The sequence below is a fragment of the Halyomorpha halys genome, unplaced genomic scaffold (genome assembly GCF_000696795.3).
Source record: "Halyomorpha halys isolate HHAL.00 unplaced genomic scaffold, Hhal_1.1 Scaffold257.1, whole genome shotgun sequence".
Lineage (NCBI taxonomy): Eukaryota > Metazoa > Arthropoda > Insecta > Hemiptera > Pentatomidae > Halyomorpha > Halyomorpha halys.
In genome coordinates this window covers 1,712,339-1,734,920 of record NW_027104967.1, presented here as the reverse complement: position 1 = coordinate 1,734,920, position 22,582 = coordinate 1,712,339, and the positions used below count along the sequence as shown (strand labels likewise).

The 22,582-nt window shown below is 32.2% G+C and overlaps 4 protein-coding genes across 9 annotated transcripts; 1 reads left to right on the top strand and 3 right to left on the bottom strand.

Moving 5' to 3' along the window:
- Positions 1 to 8: 8 nt before the first annotated feature.
- On the bottom strand, positions 9 to 9,065 carry LOC106680379 (succinate dehydrogenase cytochrome b560 subunit). The gene is made up of 5 exons (XM_014420049.1): positions 9,021 to 9,065; positions 3,994 to 4,062; positions 2,360 to 2,556; positions 520 to 659; positions 9 to 229 (listed from the first exon to the last, which is right to left on the bottom strand). Exons 1-5 carry the CDS (start codon positions 9,035 to 9,037, stop codon positions 128 to 130), a joined length of 525 nt encoding a protein of 174 aa, XP_014275535.1. The 5' UTR covers positions 9,038 to 9,065; the 3' UTR covers positions 9 to 127.
- Positions 9,066 to 9,211: 146 nt separating this feature from the next.
- On the top strand, positions 9,212 to 15,091 carry SmD2 (small ribonucleoprotein particle protein SmD2). 6 transcript variants are annotated; one of them, XM_014420051.3, is made up of 4 exons: positions 9,212 to 9,344; positions 13,504 to 13,621; positions 14,671 to 14,805; positions 14,888 to 15,091. In XM_014420051.3, the coding sequence occupies exons 1-4, from the start codon at positions 9,259 to 9,261 to the stop codon at positions 14,990 to 14,992; spliced, it is 444 nt and encodes a 147-aa protein (XP_014275537.1). In that variant the 5' UTR covers positions 9,212 to 9,258; the 3' UTR covers positions 14,993 to 15,091. The 6 variants fall into 6 exon arrangements, with proteins under 6 accessions (XP_014275537.1, XP_014275538.1, XP_014275539.1 ...); XM_014420052.3 differs by lacking the exon at positions 9,212 to 9,344 and adding an exon at positions 11,557 to 11,758; XM_014420053.3 differs by lacking the exon at positions 9,212 to 9,344 and adding an exon at positions 11,563 to 11,768.
- A 2,741-nt stretch (positions 15,092 to 17,832) lies between these two features.
- Positions 17,833 to 18,306, bottom strand: LOC136795634 (craniofacial development protein 2-like). Its single transcript, XM_067046852.1, has one exon. The coding sequence runs from the start codon at positions 18,304 to 18,306 to the stop codon at positions 17,833 to 17,835; it is 474 nt and encodes a 157-aa protein (XP_066902953.1).
- A 763-nt stretch (positions 18,307 to 19,069) lies between these two features.
- LOC106680365 (proteasome subunit alpha type-6) lies at positions 19,070 to 22,531 on the bottom strand. The gene is made up of 7 exons (XM_014420016.2): positions 22,318 to 22,531; positions 22,042 to 22,136; positions 21,880 to 21,961; positions 19,969 to 20,124; positions 19,691 to 19,872; positions 19,311 to 19,405; positions 19,070 to 19,221 (listed from the first exon to the last, which is right to left on the bottom strand). Exons 1-7 carry the CDS (start codon positions 22,391 to 22,393, stop codon positions 19,164 to 19,166), a joined length of 744 nt encoding a protein of 247 aa, XP_014275502.1. The 5' UTR covers positions 22,394 to 22,531; the 3' UTR covers positions 19,070 to 19,163.
- Between the last annotated feature and the right edge of the window lie 51 nt (positions 22,532 to 22,582).

Sequence of the window (22,582 nt, the reverse complement as noted above, 5' to 3'; positions counted from 1 at the left end):
TACACACATTTATCTAAAATTATATGTTTTATTAATCAATTGTTTAAATGATAAACCATCCAGAAATAAATTATCTTTCCTTAAAGGCAAATATGCTGGAGTCTCTTTATCATGCTCAATCACTTCTTTACATAGCAACAAGCAAAGTTAGAATGGCAGCAACAGCCAGGGTAATGTAGCCTCCAAGATAAACTTGTTTTAGTTCTAGAGCTTTACCCATATCCCAAACCTTCAATACACAACATAAATCAGTCAAACTATTTTTCGAAACTTAAATCGAACAGTTACAAATTTACTAAACTTATATTAGAGAAAATAACTTGGTATCTATGATTAAATTTGATAAATGAGCTTAAAATTGATCATAAAAGCATTGTGCTCTGTCATGTACGTATGTTGAAGATTCTATAAATATTTTCTATTTCTAAGGGTTAACCTATTGTGACCAGCACTTATAAAATATTTAAAAACAAATTACAAAGATGAGTTTATATTTATGATAGTACAAAAATTCCTTACCAAATGTCTTATTCCATTACATAAGTGATATACTGCAGGGAAACCAAACATCAATTTAAAGAAAAAAATAATAAATGATGGTATTCCATAGCTGCCAATTTTGCATGCAAATTCTGCCATGTCGCTTATAAAAAATGAAGCTGAAAAAAAAAAGTTGAATAAACCTTGTTTCATAAAATGATTTATTAATTTATTACATTAACAAAACTATATGGTTGCATTATTTTTGCATCATAAATTAGTATATAAATAGCTGTTGTTATACACTTATCAATTTGTTAATGTGGTTAGTTCTACAGAGAATACACCTGTAGGAGGAATTGCCTTACAATAATAAAAGCTTATTTTGGCTAAATTTGTCCATAGTATTAGCCATCGAACACAAAGAAGTGCAGAAATGCTGAAGGTAACTTATAAGATAGGCATAATCTGGACTTCTTTTCTTGGGCAGTTATTGTGTTTCAAAGAAAGAAAAGTTTTTGTTTTGGCCTGATTTGTTACTATCTGAGAACTCATTCTTGATAAAAATCTTTTGAAATTTCATGCACGAGTTTAATGAATACATTAGTTATATCTAAGCAAGGGCCCCAGAAGGATTGAACAAAATGTGCAGGGAAATTTAAGTATTTCAGTAAGAAAACACCTTTTTATTGAATTTTTTAGATCTTCCTGTTTTCTTTACCTTCCTAATAGGTATTCCTTCGTCAGAACTCAATCTTAATGAACATCCTTTGAAATTTCATACCCTTATGTGGTGAGTACATTAGGTATATTTAAGCATGGGACCCAGAAGGATTGAACAGAATGTGCGGGGTCTTTTATACTCAACCGACAGATTGCCTCAGCACCTGACAAAAGTATTGAGGTATGAATATGGTGTTTTTATTGGATGTTTCTGAACTTCCTGTTTTTTTTACCTTCCTAATCGGCTTTCTATGTCGAAATATTGAAAACTTCTTATATGTAGATTTATTGGTAGTCTGTCTTTCTTAATGCTGGAGTTAGGACTGATCACTTATTGGTTAAAGACTGTTATATGTACTGTGCTCTTATCAGGAGGAAAACTAATCTATTTCTAGAAAGCATGCCACCAAAAATCAAATGCATAAAGCTGCACATGAAAATGGTAAATGGTGAAGGACAGCTATGAGGAGAATTACAACTTCTGTGAGGAAAATGTGGAAAGAAGAAAAGTACAGTGAACCAGTCCGGTCTCCTTGCTTGTTTATCTGGTCGAAATAATTTTGAAAGAATTACTAACTATACATTTATTTTATTTTACTGTCAAAAAGTTAGAAGTCCAGATAATACTGAACCAAAGATTCAGGAACAAAATAGTGGACTATTGGATGGAAATGTGGAGCCAATGAGAGTTATAGCTCTAATTGAAGATGATTTCTGTTAATTTTCAATGATAGACTTAATCTTTCAAAATCTGGTGTCAAATTGGACCAGAGTTATAATTATTATGTTTATTATTGGAGAAAATGGTGAGGATGCAGTGTTTAAATTCATTTTATTAGATATGCTGACAACCTGTTCTGCAGGGATTGATGAATAACCCACCTCTATTGATTATTGTAAACCCATTTTCACAGAACACTCCCTAATAACGACCCTTATATTTGTGTCCAAATAATGGCATATCTAACAAAAATCAAATAAAAATTACTGTTGTGATTCTTTTCTCCTATATAAATACAACAGTCGACATAATTTACCAAATCTAAAAGAGGATGAAGTGAGGGCAAGGGATAGCTTGAATTTATGAACTACAATTATAAGAATGGATCAGTTAAACGCATTGAAAATAAACTCAAATACATATCGTATACAGTACTTGATGCTAAAAGGAAGGCGTATCCAGACAATATCATTCCAGTAAATCTGTGTGATATTGACATCATAGAAGTAAGCTGAGGAGCATAGACTGTCAAATATGGAGCAAGAGGTCTCCCAGCTAAGATATTTCGTTCTTCATAGGTATAATTTTCAGGTGGTTCAGCTTTACTAACCTTCATGTTAACAACTCGAATTCTGAAAATGGTATAAATCATGAATATTGACATATCCTAAGATCAACACATTTGACACGGTAACCAGCAAAATTAAAATGTTAAAATAGTTGCAATTTGAATTATCCTTTTATTTGTGATTTATCTTAACAATGTTTTGGCCAGTTTGTTCATCATTCAATTCATTATTAATCTTAAATTATATGATGGACATATATCAACTCATATTAAAAGAGCCTTTCTTATTCAAATTTTGAATATAAGTTAAAATTTCTCTGATTTTTTTTCATAAATCATAAGTCTTTTCTTATTTTTTTTTATAACTGTCTCAATATTAACATCTATTTTTTATATACCTCTCTTCTCTGCATTATTTCAATGCTCTATATAATGAGAAAATAAGAAAGATCATAATATATATTCAAGATTTGAATATGAAAGGTAGTTTTAATATGGGTTGACATATAACCATCATACATGTCATTTAAGTAGAAGAATGGACTATATAATGGGTAATAACCTGCCTGAAACAATGTTCAGATGTTACAATAAAGTAAAAAAGTAATAAAAGAGTAATTTCTTTCTCAAAAAGAAAAAACAAATTACTAACAAATTCTTTTGAACTGTAAAATAAAAACTTGAAATTTATAATTAAATTAGTTACAATGTTTTACCTTCACCCAGTAGTCACTTACCATGTACTTAATACCAACATTTTTCCTTATAAAAAAATATATTTAAAATGATAGAATTAAATGGATTTGTTGGAACTTTAAATTTTAGAAAATCTAAAATAGACGAAGTTTTACTGCTACAGTAAAAGGGTTCAGACATTTAGAGAGAGTACACATTTATTGGGTCATTAAATTTCCCCAAAATGAAATCATTAATTGTCCAGGATCACAAGATGTTTTCAGTAATAATAATGTAGTAGAAAATAAGTTTTATTATTTGATTTTTAAATAAAACAGTTGATAGCAACACCATGACACTGCTCAGAACAATGGAACAACCTTGTTCCTTTGTTCTCAAGTTCAGTCAGGAAACATACTCTTTGTCTTTTCTTTATAAAACCTTCCTTAAATTCCCCAACAAACATTCCATGCAACCAGAATCTAACTCACTTCCTACAAAATATGATTTTTTTCATTATTTATAGGAATGGGGATTTGGGTTTTTGTATGCTGTGTTGTAGAGAGAGGCTACAGATTTTCTGATTACAATAAAATCACTCACACAAGTTGACACTCATGCTTTGAATGTTGTTTTATCTCTCCATCCAAAAATTCATATTATAAACAGATTAGGCACAGACGTAAGAAGTGATATGAAATAGCCTATAATTTTTAAATGTCACAAATTACATTTTTTTACTTCAATAAAATATAATATTTATATTTTTAAAAAATAGTTGACTAAATTATTAGCTATAAAAAATGTGGCTCTCAAAGGTACTTACTGAGTGGACCATATTTTTGGAAGTGAATGGGACCTCATGTCCATCATAAATCTTCCCAAAACACAGGTGCTTTATATAAAAAATATTGACATGCATTAGTAGTGATTAATAATAAATTAACATTTCAAATTTAGAGAGAGAGGTATGGGCCATATGCAACTTAACAAGAAACAATTATCTAAACATTTACTGTATCCATATAATAAATTGTGAAAAAATCTATCTTTTACATTTGATTGTATTTATTTTTCATTTTTTATAAATAATATATAAATTATGATGACACTATAATCAAATATTATGTGGTCATACAATTATTTATAATTTTATTATATATATATCATCTCATTTCCTATATATACATTTATTTAAATAATTCCAATTATTAGCAGTTTACCCTATATATCATTTTTAATCCGTATTCTTAGCTACACCCATCACTCCTAATACATCCTTACAATTTTTACCATTTTTCTTTACATAAAAACAAATAAGTGTTGGGGGAAGATGCTTGGAGTACACAGATTTTTTTTCCCTTTTGTTGATTCAATTTTATACTGAGCTCTGTTAAGAATTAGCTGTATTTCTATGTATTTTGTTTATATTTTCAGATTTTTCCTCATTTTTGAGACTACTTCAGAATATTTTGCCGCTTTGTGGTGCCTAAAAATTGTTGGTAACTATGGCTCCAATCCTACTGGAGTCACAGGATTTGTAAAATGGTTGCCATTTTATGAGATTACGGATTTGTGATCTATCAAAGATGTTTGTCTTCAAATTTTCCTCACTAAGGCCAGGAAATGATTTATAGAAATATTCATCATTCTAGTCTAAAGCTTTTGAAAATTTCAGTGAATATCGGTATATAGTGAAGATCTCACTATGTAAAGTTGATAGGATAGATGAAGTAATAGGCGAGTAATGACCAACATTTTCCAAACTCTGGGAACAGGAATGGAGGGCACAAGTCTCAACATCTTGTGGGCTTATAAATCTGAGGGGAATCAGTCCTTAGCACACCTCAAAGTGGAGGTGGAACCCAAATCAAGTTACCATTCTAAAAATACTTGATAAGTATATACAGAACTGTTCTGTAACCACCTACAGTTGAGCAATGATCTCCTCATTGAGACTGCATCCTAATATATCCAAAATGGATACTGCCATGGAGTGACCTCAGAAGGCGGGGGCTATTCCTTTTGCAGGCGTAACATCGGGTATACAAGTTAATAGTTGTTGCTGCACCCTGTATGCAAGTAATGGCTAGCCAGTGGGATTAAAAAAAAAACAGAATGTTACTACTTAAATCATGCGTGGTCACATTTTATTGTTGATATAGGTTTTTTGAATTACTATTAATTCTTAGTCACTTTTTTGTTGTAAACATTAAATAGTTTAAAAAATACTGTTTACTGTTTTTTCTAACAAACAACTTTTTCCATTATATCAGAAGCAATTATTTATTTGTATCAAACTTATATTTTAATGCTTCCATTAAAATAACTTAATTTTTTAATAATTGTTCCTACAACACATTAATTAAAAAATCGACCAAGTTAATTCAATTGTATATTCACAGATATATAATGATAACTATAAACATAAATATAATCAGTAAATATATTTTGGGATACTTAATATTCAAATTAAAATAAGTCTTAACAGAACTGAGAAACATGTATGAATTTCTCGAGAACGGCTTAATGGATTTTTATTGTATTCTAAATTATTGGAAATAACAGGTATTGCAAATCGTATTCTCTTCACATTTCCGTTTAAATGAAGTTTTACAGATAATAACATTAATGGACAAAATCCCTCTTAACTTCTACGAAAAGTTGCCTTCAAAGAGTACCTAATCCCCCACCTCTTAGCGTCATGATTGCTTAGAGGAGAGTAGGATTATGACACCCAACTACTATAATATAATAATCTTGCAAGAAGAAATATAATGCACAGTGTAAGCTGTCTGGACATTTTTTTTGTCCAAGCCCCATGATGCGTGAGGTCATGATGGGAAAACGGGTTGAAGGGAAGCTATTTTACTGCATAGGGAATGCATTTGAAGGGGAGCTGGGGAAATTGGATATTTTGGATAGGGCGTAGTGTTTTGTGTTAGCCTAATAGTAAATGGAGTTTTAGCTGCCAGGGCAAGCAAAAGATACGGGATTTTTTATAGGGCTCGAGAAGCGTGTTACGGTAGGAGTGGAGGACATCGGGAGCCATACTTACAAGTTAGTTCCTAATTGATATTCGTTTGTATGTGTCCACTGTTAGTTTTCAGTCACTTTTCTCTTATAAACATTCATATATTTACCATTTTAGGAAATGGTAAGAACAGTGATGTGAGTGGACAGACCAGGCTATTATCTCTTATTTACTGATATCCAAAAGTTCAGTAGCCTATCAATAAGGAAATATACCGGGGTCCCGGATGTAATCAGGCACGTCAAGAAGATGAAATGGCAATGGGCTGAGCATCTAATGAGGAAGAACGACTAAAACTGGGCTAAGAAACTAACAGAGTGTATCATCTTGGATATGAAAAGGAACCTAGACAGACAAAGAAGAAGTTGGTGGTAGACGAGATAGAAGATAGAAGGAACACCAGACAGAAAAGCCAAGGACAGAAAATACTGGAAGATGAAGATAAGTGAACTCTCAGTGAACCAAAGTACAGATAGTCCCCGTTAAAGACTTAATTACTCCTTAAAAAAAGGAAGGTCCATATACATATATAATAAAGAAACAGAAGATGTAATAAGGCTATTTTAAATTTATTCATGTTTATGAATAAAGACTATTATTATTAACTGATGTAATTAATAATAGATTTAAATAACAAACCATTGTATAATTATTTCCAGCGATTTTTTATTGACGCATACAAAATTTTTAACGACCCGAATAATTCCCCAGACTAAATATTTTATACATGGGTAAGTGAAAGTAAAAATCAATAACTGTTTAACGTTTTAGCAACGTTACTTATGTGCGAGTGGAAGAATAAACACCTTCATCGCTGACCTAACAGAGAACACCACTCAAGATGGAAATATACATAACAATAAATTAAGTAGATTCTAACACCTTCTTAATTTATTTTTATGTGTATGTTAAAGTTTGTAATTATTATTTTCTAAATTGTTATTAAATTCAAAAAGGTTGTTATCTGGTTTTGTTTTTCACCCCTGATAAAGGTCTGAAATTCAGGTTGAAACTTCAGCACAAAAAGTAAATTTTGTTTATTTATGTATCTTAGTTAGCTGACCGCACGCCCGACCATCTTCTACTCATAAATATTATTGTAATTGTAAATATATTATTCCAATAAATAAATAAAAATAAAAAACACAGTAAAGTAATTTTTTATATGCCGCACATTCTTACCACATTGATTAACCAAAGTACTCCGGTAACTCTTGGCAAATAGAATAGTCATATTGAATCAGTATATTCTTTCACTACTTTTTTATATTTAATATAACTTCGCGCTAATTCCAACTTGTCAACTCCTCTATGCTGTACCTTTTATTACTTTTGTAAGGACCTACAGCTAATTCCTACAGAACTTGTAATCCCATTCACGACTGTTGGCTAGTTCCCAATTGAGCAGAGGTTCTCAATCTTTTTCGGTTTCCGGCTCCCTAAGTAATCAGATTTTTTTTTTAAATTTTTGAGTTTCTAGAAAAATTAAAAACTTTCCTTTTTAAAAGCATTACCCATTTGACAGCGAACAGATACTTACTATTTTCCTCGGGATAATATAAAATATCTGATTTCAACTGTTTCGGTAGTATCCATATTGAGAATGGACAACCATCATGTGGTTAGGTTAGTTGAAAAATAAATTAAAGACGAATTTTAAATTCACAAACAATGTATTGAACGTTCATTAATAATTAAAATTATTAATGGGATGGATGGGCTTGGTGTTCACTACACAACTTCTCAAATCTCGAAATAAAATTGGAAATGGTGACCCTCATTTCTTGTTCAACTTTAATATTCGAGCGATATTTACTTCTAATTAACGCGACCACCGCAAAACCCAACTTTGCACAAATAGGATGATGCAAATAGAATTGATATTCGTTAAGCTTTACCATTAAGCAGTGGATATTCTTATTTTACTGATATCCAAAAATCAGGAATTCCATGCAACAAAATTCTAAAGAAGTGAATTCTGATGGAGCCTCGGCTCTAAATGGGTCTTGAATCCATGTAAATTTATCATTATCTGCTTCAAAGTATTTTTCTAACTTTTTTATAAGCTCTGATAGGTGATCAAGAAAAATTGATTTTATATTGCAAAACAAATTAATTTCACTGGAGGTTACAAACTGGTGCAACAAGGGAAGACAATCACTGATACACTCTTCATTAATTTCTATTTTCCATAGCTTTAATATATTTTTTTTTTTTGAATAATTGAATATTTTGCAGCGCCCCGGGAAGCTGCGGCGCACACTTTGGAAATTACTGCTAAGTTTCATTCTTGCACGGATCTACAGCTAGTCTCTGTAGGACTTGTCATCCTCTTCACGACCAAAAGGCTGGTTCCCTATGGAATGAAGTTAAATCCTGCGAGGATTTACGGCTAGTTCCCGTAATTGGAGTCAGAACTAATTAATTATATAAAGCTACCTCAACACTGTTAAGAAAAAAAAAATGTAGATAGCAGTAAAAAGTAGTGGCAATACTAGATTGTATTTTCTCATAATTTTAAATAAGATATAATGTGACCTAAATGTTTCATTAATACTTCAAAACAGGCGAAGAGTAAGTTAATTGATTTCTTTTTTTATTATTATTTTTTTAAGAAGAACTTTCACCATTCTTCAACGATTATTCATTTGCATCAAACTTTATATTTTAATGTTTTCCTTAAAAGAAATTCCTTTTTCACTAACTGTTATATAATTGTAAAAGTTACCAAGGTAATTAAACTATAGTTTGTTAATTATGCCCCGAGCGGAGCTTGGAACCGTTATGAGTGATACATTGAAAACAAAATATTAACTTACCTCCTCAGAATCGACATTTCATCAATCAAACGCCTATTACAACAGCTGAAATGAATAAAATATAATGTTTTTTTTTTCATTTACCATAAAATTAAACAATGCTACATTGATAAAATGTATATAAAATCAGCGAATTAAAATGGATTTTCATAACATATAATATTAATCACGAACAGTATTTAAAAAAAAACACTTTTTAATTTTATACTATTTAAAAAATTAATGTATGTAGTGTTAAATGAATTTCAAATTATATTATGAAACTGCAGTTCACAAGCCTAGTGAAGCAATTTTCCAGAAAAACCAAGGATACACAGGAAAATGGTATACTCTTATCTTGATAGAAAAAGTGAAGCCAAAAAGAGAGGAGCTAACCACACTTTTGGTATAGTGCATCTAAGATGAGTTTGGTAAATGGGAGGGAGTAAAGGGGAAAGAGGGATGCACAGTGGCGAACGTTCTCCTGCCAATCTCCCACTCTTCTCTCTAATAGGTCTATTATATCTTAACACCACTTCAACACTGACTGTCCGGAGCATGCGACTTAAACAACATAAAAATCAGTGAAGACTAAGAATGACTTTATTCTTACATATTTACAAGTACTACATGTTAATCTTACTCTAACTCTTACTCTTACTGAGTCTCTCTTATCTATCTAGTGCTAGGAAATGTATATGTACAGTTGAAAAGAGGGTGTAGGAAGAATAATGAAAAATGAGAAGGAGTTTGGACCAATCAGATAATTTTAGGAGACTAGGTGGGGCCTAGAGAGCCTATGAAATTAGAAGTAAATATCTGGGAGGGGAAACAAGGCGTGACTAGAAACAGGGTGTCAGGCTTCCAAGAAATTGGGGTAAGAGTTGGGGATATCATGAACTTGTGAGAACTAACCTTCATGTGTTAAACATAAAATAGTTAGACTGATGCAAGTCCATTGTGAGATGACAGCTTGTACCTGCCTAAGTGTCAGCCCTTGTTATTGATACAGGATACTAAGGGTTTGAAAGGGCTGTTAGAAGGGTCTCAGGGGCCTTCTTAGAACCTAGTCGTTTTTACTGGGTTCCTTTTTCTATAAAATTTTAAGAGAGTATGGACATGTGCAACCATATGTCAAAAGTGACATAGGTTCAGTTGGGCAAGGGGTAATTGTTTAAATTTATAATACCGGTTCCTTAACTTGCGTATTGCGTGTTTTGCCCTCCCAAATCCTATACTGCACATGCTCCGAACTGTTCTGGATAGTCAGAAGTGGATGTTGGAACAGACCTACTCAGTTGACTGAACTACCTTTCCTTTCCTCTACTTGACCTACTTCTGCAACTTTACAAATAGAAATTCCTCGTCTCAGTTTTTTCAAAACTATTTTTCACTAATATTGCAAGATTCCAAGTTTATCATGTCAAATATATTAGTTAGAGGGAAAACTATCCACTCTGAAACCAAAAACGTAATTATGAACTTACAATAAAGTTTATTGAAGTACATGAATATGAGACAATAGCCCCGAAACGTTGTGCAACATTATGACAATTTAGAATAAAATATATTCAAATTGGAAGTTTTTAACCTCAAATAATTTATTGTAATTCATGAAACCGGAAACTGAGAGTGGTCCAATTCATCTTTCCTCTGTTATGAAAAGTCATTAATTAATGCATTTATCATAAGTTAATTCCATTCTAGAACCAAATATGGTGCATTTTGAAACATTAAAATTAAGAAAATTGTTGCACTAACTGTTGCACAACAAATTTAAACTTTAAGAGAGTTAAGACAATGATTATCAAATCTCAAAAATGGCTCTTTGGAAGACAAAATTGTGTTCTTAAATAGTAAGTCAGACCAGAGTTGTCAATATATTTGCCTACAAAGTAATACAAGAATCAATAAGTAATAATAGTCCCAATCAAAGATAAAGGATAACCTAAATAAATGAGTAACCTCCCGTATTCGTAACTTTGGAGTTCAAGAATAGGGGGAAAAACGTTCCAAGGACCTGTCCAATCTCAAACTGGTTGGGCGTTACCAAGTTCCGGACTACATCTTGGTTTGTTCTCGGATGAGGGGTTCGTTATAGTGTGGAGGGGAGAAGTAGCTAGGGTGGGGGTGCGCGAATTCCCCTACAAGCAAACTCATCTTAGATGCGGCATACTCAGTTTTACGTTGTGTTAATGAGAATTTCCGCTTTGTAGTGTAAACTAAGGAAGGAGGCGATTGGCTCCTACTTCTCGGCCATTCCTCCGGTGTTCATAAGAACCGCCTTTTTGGTTTCAATTGTCCTGGCAGCTTGTCTTTTGCATTATACTCCTTCCATCAAGAGAATATCATTTCGTTTTCAGGCTGCGGTGATGTAACAATGCCATTTCTTGGGAATAAATCTAGGCTTCTCTACCTATTCAAAATATAAAAGGTTGAGAACCTTGAGCATAACCTAAGCTTGTGCTTTTCTTTCACCATATTTTGGAGGAAATAGAATTAGTGTATTTCACATGTTTTTCCAAGACTCTCACCTGTACAAGTAGTTGTTAAGCTCTGCATTATTAATATTTTTTTCAAGATTTATTGTTTTTAAATTATATTCAAATGTCTTTTCACATTCTGCTTATGGCGTTTCCAAAATGCTCGGAAGGTTGTTAATACAAACAATGTGCCGTAAAAATTATGCACGGAGGATGGAAGAGGCTGATCATTAAAAGGACGAAGCTCGATGTCTGGCTCTCAGCGAATCTTACCAGGTTTCATCCAGTAAATTCTCTTTGGGACATTATGTTTTTTGAGTACAGATAAACCTCTGTCCACGAAGCGTTGATTGAGATATGGAACCATGCACTATCGACTTCGTTAGGTCGTACGATTCGGTTGAATATGGTATGCTGTGTAGCTATACGCTATCTGTGTTGGTGAGAGGGTTCTGCAGTAGATTAGATTTCAATCTTGAGTTGGCAAATCCTATGACACAAGAGTAAGAATGATTCGTCAGTATAGTTGGCGTATAGCACAAGATCCCCCAAGGCTTTGTTCCTATACTAAGCACATAAACGATAATCTTAACGAGTTTCGGTTCTAGGGCCTCTTCACCCTCGAAAGTCTTATTGGAGCTAACTCCATCGTTGAACTGAAGTTTTATCCATAATTATACTAATGGTATGGACTTCATTTATATAACTACACTAATAGTATAAACTTCATTGACTAACTATACTAATGGAATGAAATTATTTTTATAACGCATGCATTATCATTTCCATTTGTCAGGTCGATATTTCCTACTGTTAGCTGGTTGACTTTGTAGTGCCGGTAAGTAGAACACACTATTGTCGGACAGGTGTAGATTACGTGCATTTTATTGATGATTGTTGGCATTTTTACTACTTTATGTAAATTTCAGTCACCGATTTCCACACGTTTCACACATATTGTATATACACTCATTCACGCTCAGTGCTTACCAGAGGATTCTTCAAGATACTTGTGGGTGGACTTCAGTCAAAATATTCATACGTTTTGTTACTTTCCCGGTATCCGAAAGAGTTAATTTTTAATGATTTATTTTAAAATAAAATTACTAAGTTGTTCATTATCAGTTCCTATAACACCGTTTTTCTCTAAACAAACTCATGTTAATATAAAGGATATTTATTTAATAAAGAGTTAAATAATAATACTTGCTTTGCTCTATTGACATCAAATTAAATAAATATTGAAGTTTTAATCTGCGGCCATCTACATCGTTGTACTAGATAAATAAAACGTAAAGCCGGCAGCCAGCAGCGCTTAAGTTTGAGTTTGTTGTCTACTGTTGGCACAGTTAGGTTACGAGCGTGTTAATGTTTATTTATTAAACTACCAACTTTTTTTTTGTACACTGGTTGAATTTTTAACACTTTTTAGATAGAAGAGTTTTCTCGATTTCATCTTTTAAATTTTAACATGGCGTAAGTTACTGACTAATATTTGTAATTAGTTACCGAAATTTCTTTTTCATTGGCTTCATATTTTATTGTGATCTTCAAAATATGTTTAAATGGAAAATACAGGAGTGTTCTGTTGAGATAAATGAATTTTATATATTCATACCAAAGAATTGATTAATGAATTATCCGCTTTGTTTTATTTATCTCATTCACGGTGTTATAAGGATAGTTCAAATTGTTTATTAAACAATGGACTAAAATATTTCAGTTTTAATTGTTTTGGTTCGTGAATCTACTATTTGTGGGATTGAGATTTAATATTTATATGGATGTAAAGTCCATTAACTTACTTTGTGATTGAATCATGTTGTTCATACTTTTATTTAAATTTTTCATTAATTATTAATGGAGTTAAAGTGGTCTGCTCAGTTTTATTAGTATATTTTTCATATACAAACATTTTTGATAATTTACTGATATTACTAGGATATGATTGTTGGAGAATTCAAAGACATAATTTTTTGGTTTGAATGAACTATAAATTGATTCTATATAACACTTTTTAGGGCTGTTACTAAACCTAAGTCAGAAATGACGCCTGAAGAACTAGCTAAAAGGGAAGAAGAAGAGTTTAATACTGGACCATTATCTGTATTAACTCAGTCTGTTAAAAATAACACTCAGGTAATTTTTTGTTAGTCTTAACATTTTTGTGATAGTAGTTCTTCATTAGATTGTATTTATTTATTTTTTATTCAAACAACGGAAATTTAATATACCTTATTTGTTTTTATATTTCAGTTTGAGGTAATTGATAATACTTAAATTAAGTTATGGAATAAATATTAAATTAATTTTTATTACATTATTCACTATTGTTGGTTTACTTTTGTGTGAATGTTTTTTGGGGTGATCATAAATAGGAGGATTGTGTGAAGTCTAGCACTGGTTTTGACTTGTCTATGACGAGGTCTTCAATTGCTTGACTACCAGGGTTAGTTTTTACTGCTTTTAGGCTGAATATTACAATAATCGTGAGGATGAATGATGTATATCAAATTTTAATCATAAAATAAGAAAACGGAATTCCCCAATTAAGTATTGTTATTTCTAAATATTTAAGTTCTACTGAGATATGTAAATAAAAAATGATATTAATTTTTATTTTCTTTATAGGATAAATAAGCCAGCCATTCGCTGTTCAACATGTAGACCTACATTACGTATTGGGCTATTGTTGGGATGAGCCATTACATAGTTGTTAGAAATGACAACTTGGTTGAGTTGTTTCATTCACATAAAAATCTCTCCTACACTGTGCTTATCATTGTCGTTATTTTCTTTACATTTTTCATTAATAGAATGATTCCTTTTGTTTTGACTTAATTACTTTTAATTCAAAACAAAAGGAATCATTTAACACATCTTGTCATCAGATATAAATCTGCCTTCAAGACATATTTTTGTTTAGTTGTATCATTTTTTAAGTTTATCTTTATATGTGGTGGTAATTTTTTTTTATTTGTTCACTTCCAAAGATTTGTTAATTTAAGTTCTTTATTTATTGAATTTAACATATCTTGTCATCAGATATAGATCTGCCTTCAAGACAGATTTTTGTTTAGTTGTATCATTTTTGAAGTTTATCTTTGTATGTGGTGGTAATTTTTTTTTATTTGTTTACTTCCAAAGATTTTTTAATTTAAGTTCTTTATTTATGGAATACCTTACAGGTTTTGATTAACTGCCGCAATAACAAGAAGCTTCTTGGACGTGTGAAAGCATTTGACAGACATTGCAATATGGTATTAGAAAATGTAAAAGAAATGTGGACAGAATTACCAAGAACAGGAAAAGGGAAGAAAAAGGTCATTATTATTTTAATTTATAATTATATTTTAGTTAAACATTAAAATATAGTGCGTTTAATGTTATTTACTTGTTTTATAGGCAAAACCTGTCAACAAAGACAGATTTATTTCGAAGATGTTCTTGAGAGGTGATTCAGTTATACTTGTCTTAAGAAATCCACTTGCTACTGCAGCAGGAAAATAAAGTTTTTTAATGTATACATATTTTTCTTATATGTTTAAAATGATTATTCAGTTTTGTACTACTGTGTGTAAATAAATGTATGTGTGCTTATTACATCAATATCCTATTATAAATAGACATTTCACTTCATGAGGTAAAGAAAGACCTTAGATATAGATCAGGGAAGAGGAAAATATGAGGTCAATATGAACCATAATTCTTCAGGTATTTTAATACGCAATGCTACTAAAATTAAGCTATTAAATTAGTCGATATGTGAGACTAAGCACAGAAATTGGCTTTTTATATTTATATGTTTAAATGAAAACTGTTTTTTCTGAAACTCCTGTCTTTCTTTTTGAACCCTGTTTTAGTGAATAAGAGATGATTGCGTTAGGTGAATTGGGATTGCATTTGGTCTTTGGTCTACTCATAGCTACCTTTCAATAAACACTGCTGTTGTGGATATGAGATTTTCTCTTATGACACGACTAACCTTGCAATTTTTTTTTCTTAGTGTAAACTTTATTCTTTTATACCATGTTTTAATCTCTTGGAAAAATGCTTGCTATACAAGAAAAAAGATGTTAAGAATTGTTTGGAAAATTTCACAATATTTACTATAAAAATTATATTTATTTGCTGTCTACCAATCACAATAAAATAAAAGACTTTTTCAGATTATTTTTTGGCTTTATAATTGTTTTCAAATGAAAAGTATTCTATAAATTGTTCTAAACATTTTCATAAATGGTTACATAAAATTTTTTTTTTTTACTAAAAAATTATTACAATAGAAATAGATAAAATTGACATATGATAAACAAACTCATGTGCTACCAATAGTCATTATAATAGACATAGTGACTTATACCAGGTTAGGAAGATTGACTATACATTTTATACCATCCTGGCCTCCGCCATTTGTCTCGGTTTTGGGCTGCTGCCTTCCAATTTCGGACTCCAAGCAGGTCTTGTACATACGTCTTGTAACATGCTATCCATCCACCGGAGCTTGGGCCGTCCAACTGTTCTTGAACCATGGATTTCTTCTTCCATGACTCTTTTAGGCATTTCACCAGGACTCATCTGTGCAACATGTCCTGCCCACCCAAGGCGTCACAGCCTAACAAAGGTCATAATATCTATATCCTGGAGCACCTCATAAGAGTTATCCCTTGCTGGCCCATAGATTCTTTAAAGGATCTTCCTCTCAAAGGCCAGCAGATTATTTCTATCCTGTGTGGATAAGTTCCATGTCTGGGAGGTGTATGTTAGGACAGGCCTAATTAGAATTTTATAAAATAGACCTTTGTTTTCCTGCTAATGAGCTTGCTCCAGAACTGTTTTAACAGACCAAAATAGCATCGGTTAGCCGCTTTATTTCAGTGGAAACATTGTTGCTGTGACCTTAGATCCAAGGTAAGGAAACTCCTCCACTTTCTCAAAGATACAGCTTCCTATGACAACCTGTCTCTCCTGGGATCTGGCTCCTCCGATGTACATATATTTCGTTAATAGCCAGACCCATGCGTACGGCAGCTCTCTGCAGGCTCAAGAAAGACTCGGTAAGTGCAGTAAAAGATCGCACCACTATATCAAGGTCATCCGCATAACCGAGTAGTTGAATATGGTGACATTTTTCTGGATACCTGATTCTCTCACTACTTTTTCCAGGATCTAATTAAACTGGAGGCATGCTAGAGCATCTTGTTTTAGTCCTTTACTTGAGCCAAATTCAGAAGAGTGTTCGGACTGTATGCGGATCCTGCATCTAACATCTCTCATAGTCATTTTTATAAGGCATATAAGCTTTAAAGGAACCTTCATTTCTCTGAGTGTCTTGTATAACATAGGGCACTTGATACTGTCATACGCGTTCCTGAAATCCACGAACAAGAGTAGGGATCCCACAGGATACTTGGTGGGTAGGGTATCTTATGTTCATGGGCCCTTTCCATGATTAGTCTGAGGATGTGAATTTGGTCCACTGTAGATTTCCCTCTCCTGAAGCCAGATTGGTACTGCCCAATTTCTCATTCTGCATGCGGGGTCAGCCTTTGGAAGAGGATATTGGAGAATACTTTGTAAGCACAGAGGAGCATTCCTCTGTAATTAGAACATTCTAATTGTCATTCTTTTCTAATGAAGTGGACATATCAAAGCACTGCTCCATTGCTGAGGCATCTTCTGTTGAACCTATATCTCAAGGATCAAGTCATAAAGTGTCCTGTCCAGTTCCTCTCCACCATATTCAAACAATTCTGGTGGCTCAATATCCTATTTATCTTCTCCTATTCTGGGCTCAGTAACCTGTTCATTCAGCAGGCCACTAAAGTGCCTTCCCACCATTGAAGTATCTCATCCTTATTGTTCAAGAGAGTCCCATCTTCTTTTCTGTACGCTTGAATTTTAGGCTCGAAAGGGGCTCTACCAGTGTTCACCTTCTGAAAGAAGAGCCTGTTTTCATTCGCACTCTTCTGAGCTTCTATTTCTTTTAATGCCTCTATTTCCCATAATTTCTTCTTCTTCTCATCTCTCCTCCTTTTATGGTATTCCTCTGTAGGTCCCCTTGTGAACCGTTTCTGCACCATAGCTTGGTAGGCAACGTTCTTCGCATGTTACGCTTCGGCTTTCTTCATCAAACCAAGGTGACCTTGTTTCGCGTTCCTTTAGGCCTAAGCATTCAGATGCAGTTCTTGTAATTGCCAACTCCACATTGTCCCATACTGCCTGAGTGTCTTCATTAATGACAATACCCAGAGTCTCATGCAGTGTTCTACCTGTTTGAGCTTGGAAAGAGTTGCATGGACACTCCACTTCTCAGTCTTTTCTAGCTTCTTATATCTTGCATTAGTGATTCAAGCAATCACTAGGTAGTGGTCGGCATCAATGTTGGCTCCTGTAAAGGTTCTTACGCTCAATAAGTTGGATCTATGGCGTGCACTTATTAAGAGATGGTCGATTTGGTTGAATGTTTTGAGGTATGGGGATGGTTTGTGTATCCTGCAGCCGTGATAGAGTGTGGTTCCAACCACCAAGTTCTGAGAGGCCGCAAAATTCACAGTTCTCTGACCATTATCGTTGCATTCTTCATGTGGCCTGATTGTTGGGTAGTAAATGTTTTCTTGATCAATCTTTGCATTGAAGTACACTGCCAGGATTTTGATGTCGCTTTTTGGGCAGGCGTCATGTGCTGCTTCCAGAGTATCATAGAACTCCTCTTCACTTGAGTTTTCCGTTGGGGCATGGCAACTGATTATGGAGTAGTTGCAGAAGGTTCCCTTGATCCTACATTCATTTATGGGATTGAATCCAATGACATTCTGCCACATTCGCTCTTTTACAATGAAGCCGGTCCCGATGCTATGGATTCTCGGGTGGCAGCTGTAGTAACCATTATACCATTATTAAATGCCTAAAAAAAAAATCTAACAGATTTGAATTTTCGAAAGGATTTGAACAACCCAATGAAAAGTCACAATTACCAATGTTGGTTATACAGCTTAACAGAGATGTATTTTAAATGAAATATATTTCATGTGGTCAAGGGGATAATTATTTTAAGAGAAAGAGAAAAGGACTTTGTGAAAAATAATAATAATTGAATATGTTGAACAAGAGCTTTGCATTATTAAATAGTTCAATACTAACTTCTCTATGTAAATTTGAAGAGAGATGAGGACTTTGAGGATGACATAGGCAGAAGTCTTGGGAGTTTTTAGTTATTCTAAAATACTGAAATTGAATCAAAATGTTTGTGAAGTTGATGTAAATAAAAACTAACTCTTTGTTTTACTTGAAGATTACATCAATCAACTTCACAGAAAATTTAGTCTTGGCATATAAAAATATATTGTATGCTTTGGTTCAGACCAGTTGTGGGTTACATACTTTATAATTACATTACTACTTTGGTTGGGTCACAGTTGTCTACTCCAGCCCAAAAGGGTAAAACCCCCAACAGATCCCTTTTTATATTGTGGTTGGGCATTAAAGAAAGAAATTAAATGTTCCTAAAACCTTACTCAAACAAAAAAAGAAAGGGAACGGATACATAATTGTTAATAGGACTTAAAATTATTAAGAAGACTGATAGAAAATTATTATATAAAGGTTTATTATGAAGACAAAAAACTGTTAAAATTATTTTTGTAATAGCTTTATCGCCAACATATAAAATATATTCTATTTAATCCTTTTCAGCAATTACAGTAAGATGCTTATCTAACTCCTGTTCAGCTAGCACCCTGTGAATATAAATGAAAACCATTAATTAGTTATCAACAAAACGAACTTAAAGTGTAACAAAAAATCATAAATAAAAAGGCTACATTACCTAAAGTTTTTATCTGATGCAGAAACTATTCCAACTTCAATTTCTGAAGGTTTAAAATCAACAGAGAGAACCGTAGAAAGGCAAGAAATTGCCATCTAAAACAATTAATATTTACTAAGATAAAAAATAAAATATATATGATTTTATAAACCTATGAGATTTAGTAGAATAAAGTTAACAATAAAAATGGACAGTGGTTTCAGAACAATCAGCTGGTTAAATCATTTTCAAACTAACTACTCAAAAAATTTTTTTCTTTGATTTTAAGGTTGCTCTGAGTTAACTTATGAAAATTAACATATCAAATTTAGCTTTTTTAGAGCTTCAAGATAAACAATTGATTAAAATATAAAACAATTTTATACAAATCTGCTTATTACTTGAATTGCTTCATCAAGAGAATAATCTTGTTTCTTTTTAAGTTTCTTCTCAAGATATGTGTTAGCTTCTATTTGCTTTGCTCCAACACTAATTGCTCTATAAGAACAAAAGTACCCAGCTGGATCAGTTTTGTAAACTAAAGGACCTCCTTTCTCTTCATCGTAAGCAATTAGTATCATGCCTATTGAGATACAATAAAATAATGGGATATTAAATCATTTTAAAAGCCATATTTATCTAATATTGAAACAAAAACAAAAATTCTTTGAAAACTTACTGCAACCGAGTGGCCTCATTTCAGCATTCTGGGTATACACCTGAGATATGTCAGCTATTCTGTTACAAATCATGTCTATTGGCATATTATAATCAAATTTATATTTGAAATTTGCAGCTTCGTATCTTGCTCTTTGAACCTGGGATTTGCTATCAGCTAGAAAATTAAAAAGGTTTATAAGAGTAATAAATTAAATCGATAAGACTAATAGTATTAGTTTGTACTTTATTATGAAACAGGGCCCTGGACTTTTTTGTTTTTAAATCTATTAAAGAAGACAACTTTGGTAAGGATACTCAAAAGAAAAGCACCAATGCTCTATAATTCGTCAAGAAAGATGTATACTTATATTATACTTTAAAAGAATATATGGGCTTATTTACCGCCCCCTCAAAATTTTTTATAATATTCTGAAGTTATAGGAGAAAAGATCCAGCCTATTATCAAAATCTGCTCTTTCTGATTTTATTAAAGTTTCATTCAGAAACAATTAAATGAACAGAAACGAAATTATACCTGTTTTACAATCATACAAAGCCTATTCAATACATATAATAAAGGTGTAGATATTGAGTAGAAACCAAAGGGAAGCTTGGTTCAGCTAAAAATGAAATAAGATACATTTTTATTTTGCTATCTTAAATTGACACTATTTATAACAAATAATTGGAAAATCATGTACCATAACTTTTTGGCCTACAGATTGAAATATCTCTATAAAATGTATTGAAAATTTAAAAAGTCTTGTCATAAGGTATTTACCAATCATTCTGTCTATACCAATTATAAGTTACAGTATAACCTCTTTTATTTATATTACTGCTTAAATAAGGTCACAGCTATTGACTTTCATTTGCTACAGTTGCTCAATAGGGATAAAAAAAAATCACAAACCAGTCCTCTTCAGGTGAGATCGGAAATAAATTCCCATAAATAAGAATCACTTAATGGTGGTAGGCTATACACAACTGGTCAGAAGAGGATAGTAGATACCAACCTTAAAAAGTAGTTTACCATAAAAAAATGAGGTAACTGAGTACAGAGCATGAAAAATGTGACACAAGCCATGAAAAGGGTGGAAAACTGTCTTACCCCTGAACAGTAGAAATCTTTATGACCGTAACATCAAAATTTAACTAAATATTTACTATATTACAATCATCTTCTATATTTAATAATACAATAGTCAAGAGAATCAATTACATTTTCCAAATAAAATACAATTAGAAAGGATTAATACAAAGAGAATCAGATTTAATATTTTTTTAAATAGTTTTGCTACAGGGTATGCAATAAGGAAGAATGAAACAAAAGCAAAAAAATATGGATAGCCAGGTAGAAGAGTAAACTAAATTGAACTGTTAAAACAACTTTTAATAAGGAAGGAGCTTAAAACTCTGTGCAACTGGTACCCAGCACAGTTTTGAATTCTGCTGTGGGAGATAGACATTTATTCTGTCCCATCAGCTGTAAGTCAATCTGGTGGATTTAGGAGTCCTCCAAGTCCACCCTTAACAAAAGGGATACCCTAAATCGGAGAAAATCTGACATTCCAGCTCTTGGCTAATTCATCTTACACAACCGTTAGACAGAAAACAGCATTTTGTTGCCAAGTACTGAACCCAAAACATTTCATAGGTTGTGGTATAGGAATTTTTCTTTTTAGACCATTAGGTGATCACTATGTCAGAAGTGGCCAGGAAGAGGTTAAAAAAAAATGATAAGGAATATAAAATACATTTTAAACCATGAGACGGATGTTTCCTCTGAAATACATCAATTTTAACAGCTACACAATAAACATTATTTATCATTAAAGGTTACAAAACTGTTAAAAAAATATAAGTGATTTTAGTATGAAAATGAGTCGGAAATGTAATAAATAAATATTCCATTAGTTAACAGCCATACCTATCATTCCAGTCATCACGCATCCTACTTCATCAGTGATTTTATAAAGATGAGAAACAGTCAAAGGGTCTAACAACTTGTCCTAAAAAAATTCAGAATTAAGAAGTAAACCTGTTAACTAAATTAAAATAAAACTAAGAAAAATAAATCTATTCTTCTTACAGGAACCTTCTTCTGTGTAGCAACAACAGCACAATCAACTCCTTTTAAAGCAACTGATGTTAAGCCGCCTTGATTTATGGCTTTGAAAGCATACTCTGTAAATTAATATAAAGTGATATAGGATATTTGTTAATGCAACATCATTGTTCATAACCTTAGTTTTATTAATACAAGTATATAGATATAATTCATCACATTGATTTTATAAAGTAACATTTAATAACACCAATGTACTTTTTTAAAAAATATTTTCATCAATGAAAAGTACTGACTTACCGACTTGATACAATCTCCCTTCAGGTGAAAATATTGTAATGTGTCTATCGAATCCAGCACTGCTTCCTCTCGCCATATTTCCACTAAAACTAAAGATGAAAATGAGAAAATATCTTCCTTAACCCAAAAGAACCCGACCAAATATACCTGAATCACTGAGAAGGTTTGTTTGCGTGACTTACAATTTGTCAGTTAGTACTAAGTCGATACAAATTTAAATCGGATCCTGATTGTATTAAGATATACTTACAAGACATTAATTTTT

Bases quoted from the DNA above. Each gene is read 5' to 3' on its own strand.
- LOC106680365 (XM_014420016.2), bottom strand. From the start codon at position 22,393: ATGGCGAGAGGAAGCAGTGCTGGATTCGATAGACACATTACAATATTT. The intron at 20,125-21,879 runs GTATGGCTGTTA...TTAATTTTCTAG, and splicing joins CGTGATGACTGGAATGATAG to CTGATAGCAAATCCCAGGTT. The intron at 19,222-19,310 runs GTAATGTAGCCT...TTATATTCACAG, and splicing joins GCATCAGATAAAAACTTTAG to GGTGCTAGCTGAACAGGAGT.
- LOC106680379 (XM_014420049.1), bottom strand. The intron at 2,557-3,993 runs GTAAGTACCTTT...TACCATTTTCAG, and splicing joins CCAAAAATATGGTCCACTCA to AATTCGAGTTGTTAACATGA. The intron at 660-2,359 runs GTACTGTATACG...TTTTTTTTTCAG, and splicing joins CGCCTTCCTTTTAGCATCAA to CTTCATTTTTTATAAGCGAC.
- SmD2 (XM_014420050.2), top strand. From the start codon at position 12,373: ATGATTGTTGGCATTTTTACTACTTTATGTAAATTTCAGTCACCGATT. The intron at 12,495-13,503 runs GTGGGTGGACTT...AACACTTTTTAG, and splicing joins GAGGATTCTTCAAGATACTT to GGCTGTTACTAAACCTAAGT. The intron at 13,622-14,670 runs GTAATTTTTTGT...AATACCTTACAG, and splicing joins CTGTTAAAAATAACACTCAG to GTTTTGATTAACTGCCGCAA.
- LOC136795634 (XM_067046852.1), bottom strand. From the start codon at position 18,306: ATGTGGCAGAATGTCATTGGATTCAATCCCATAAATGAATGTAGGATC.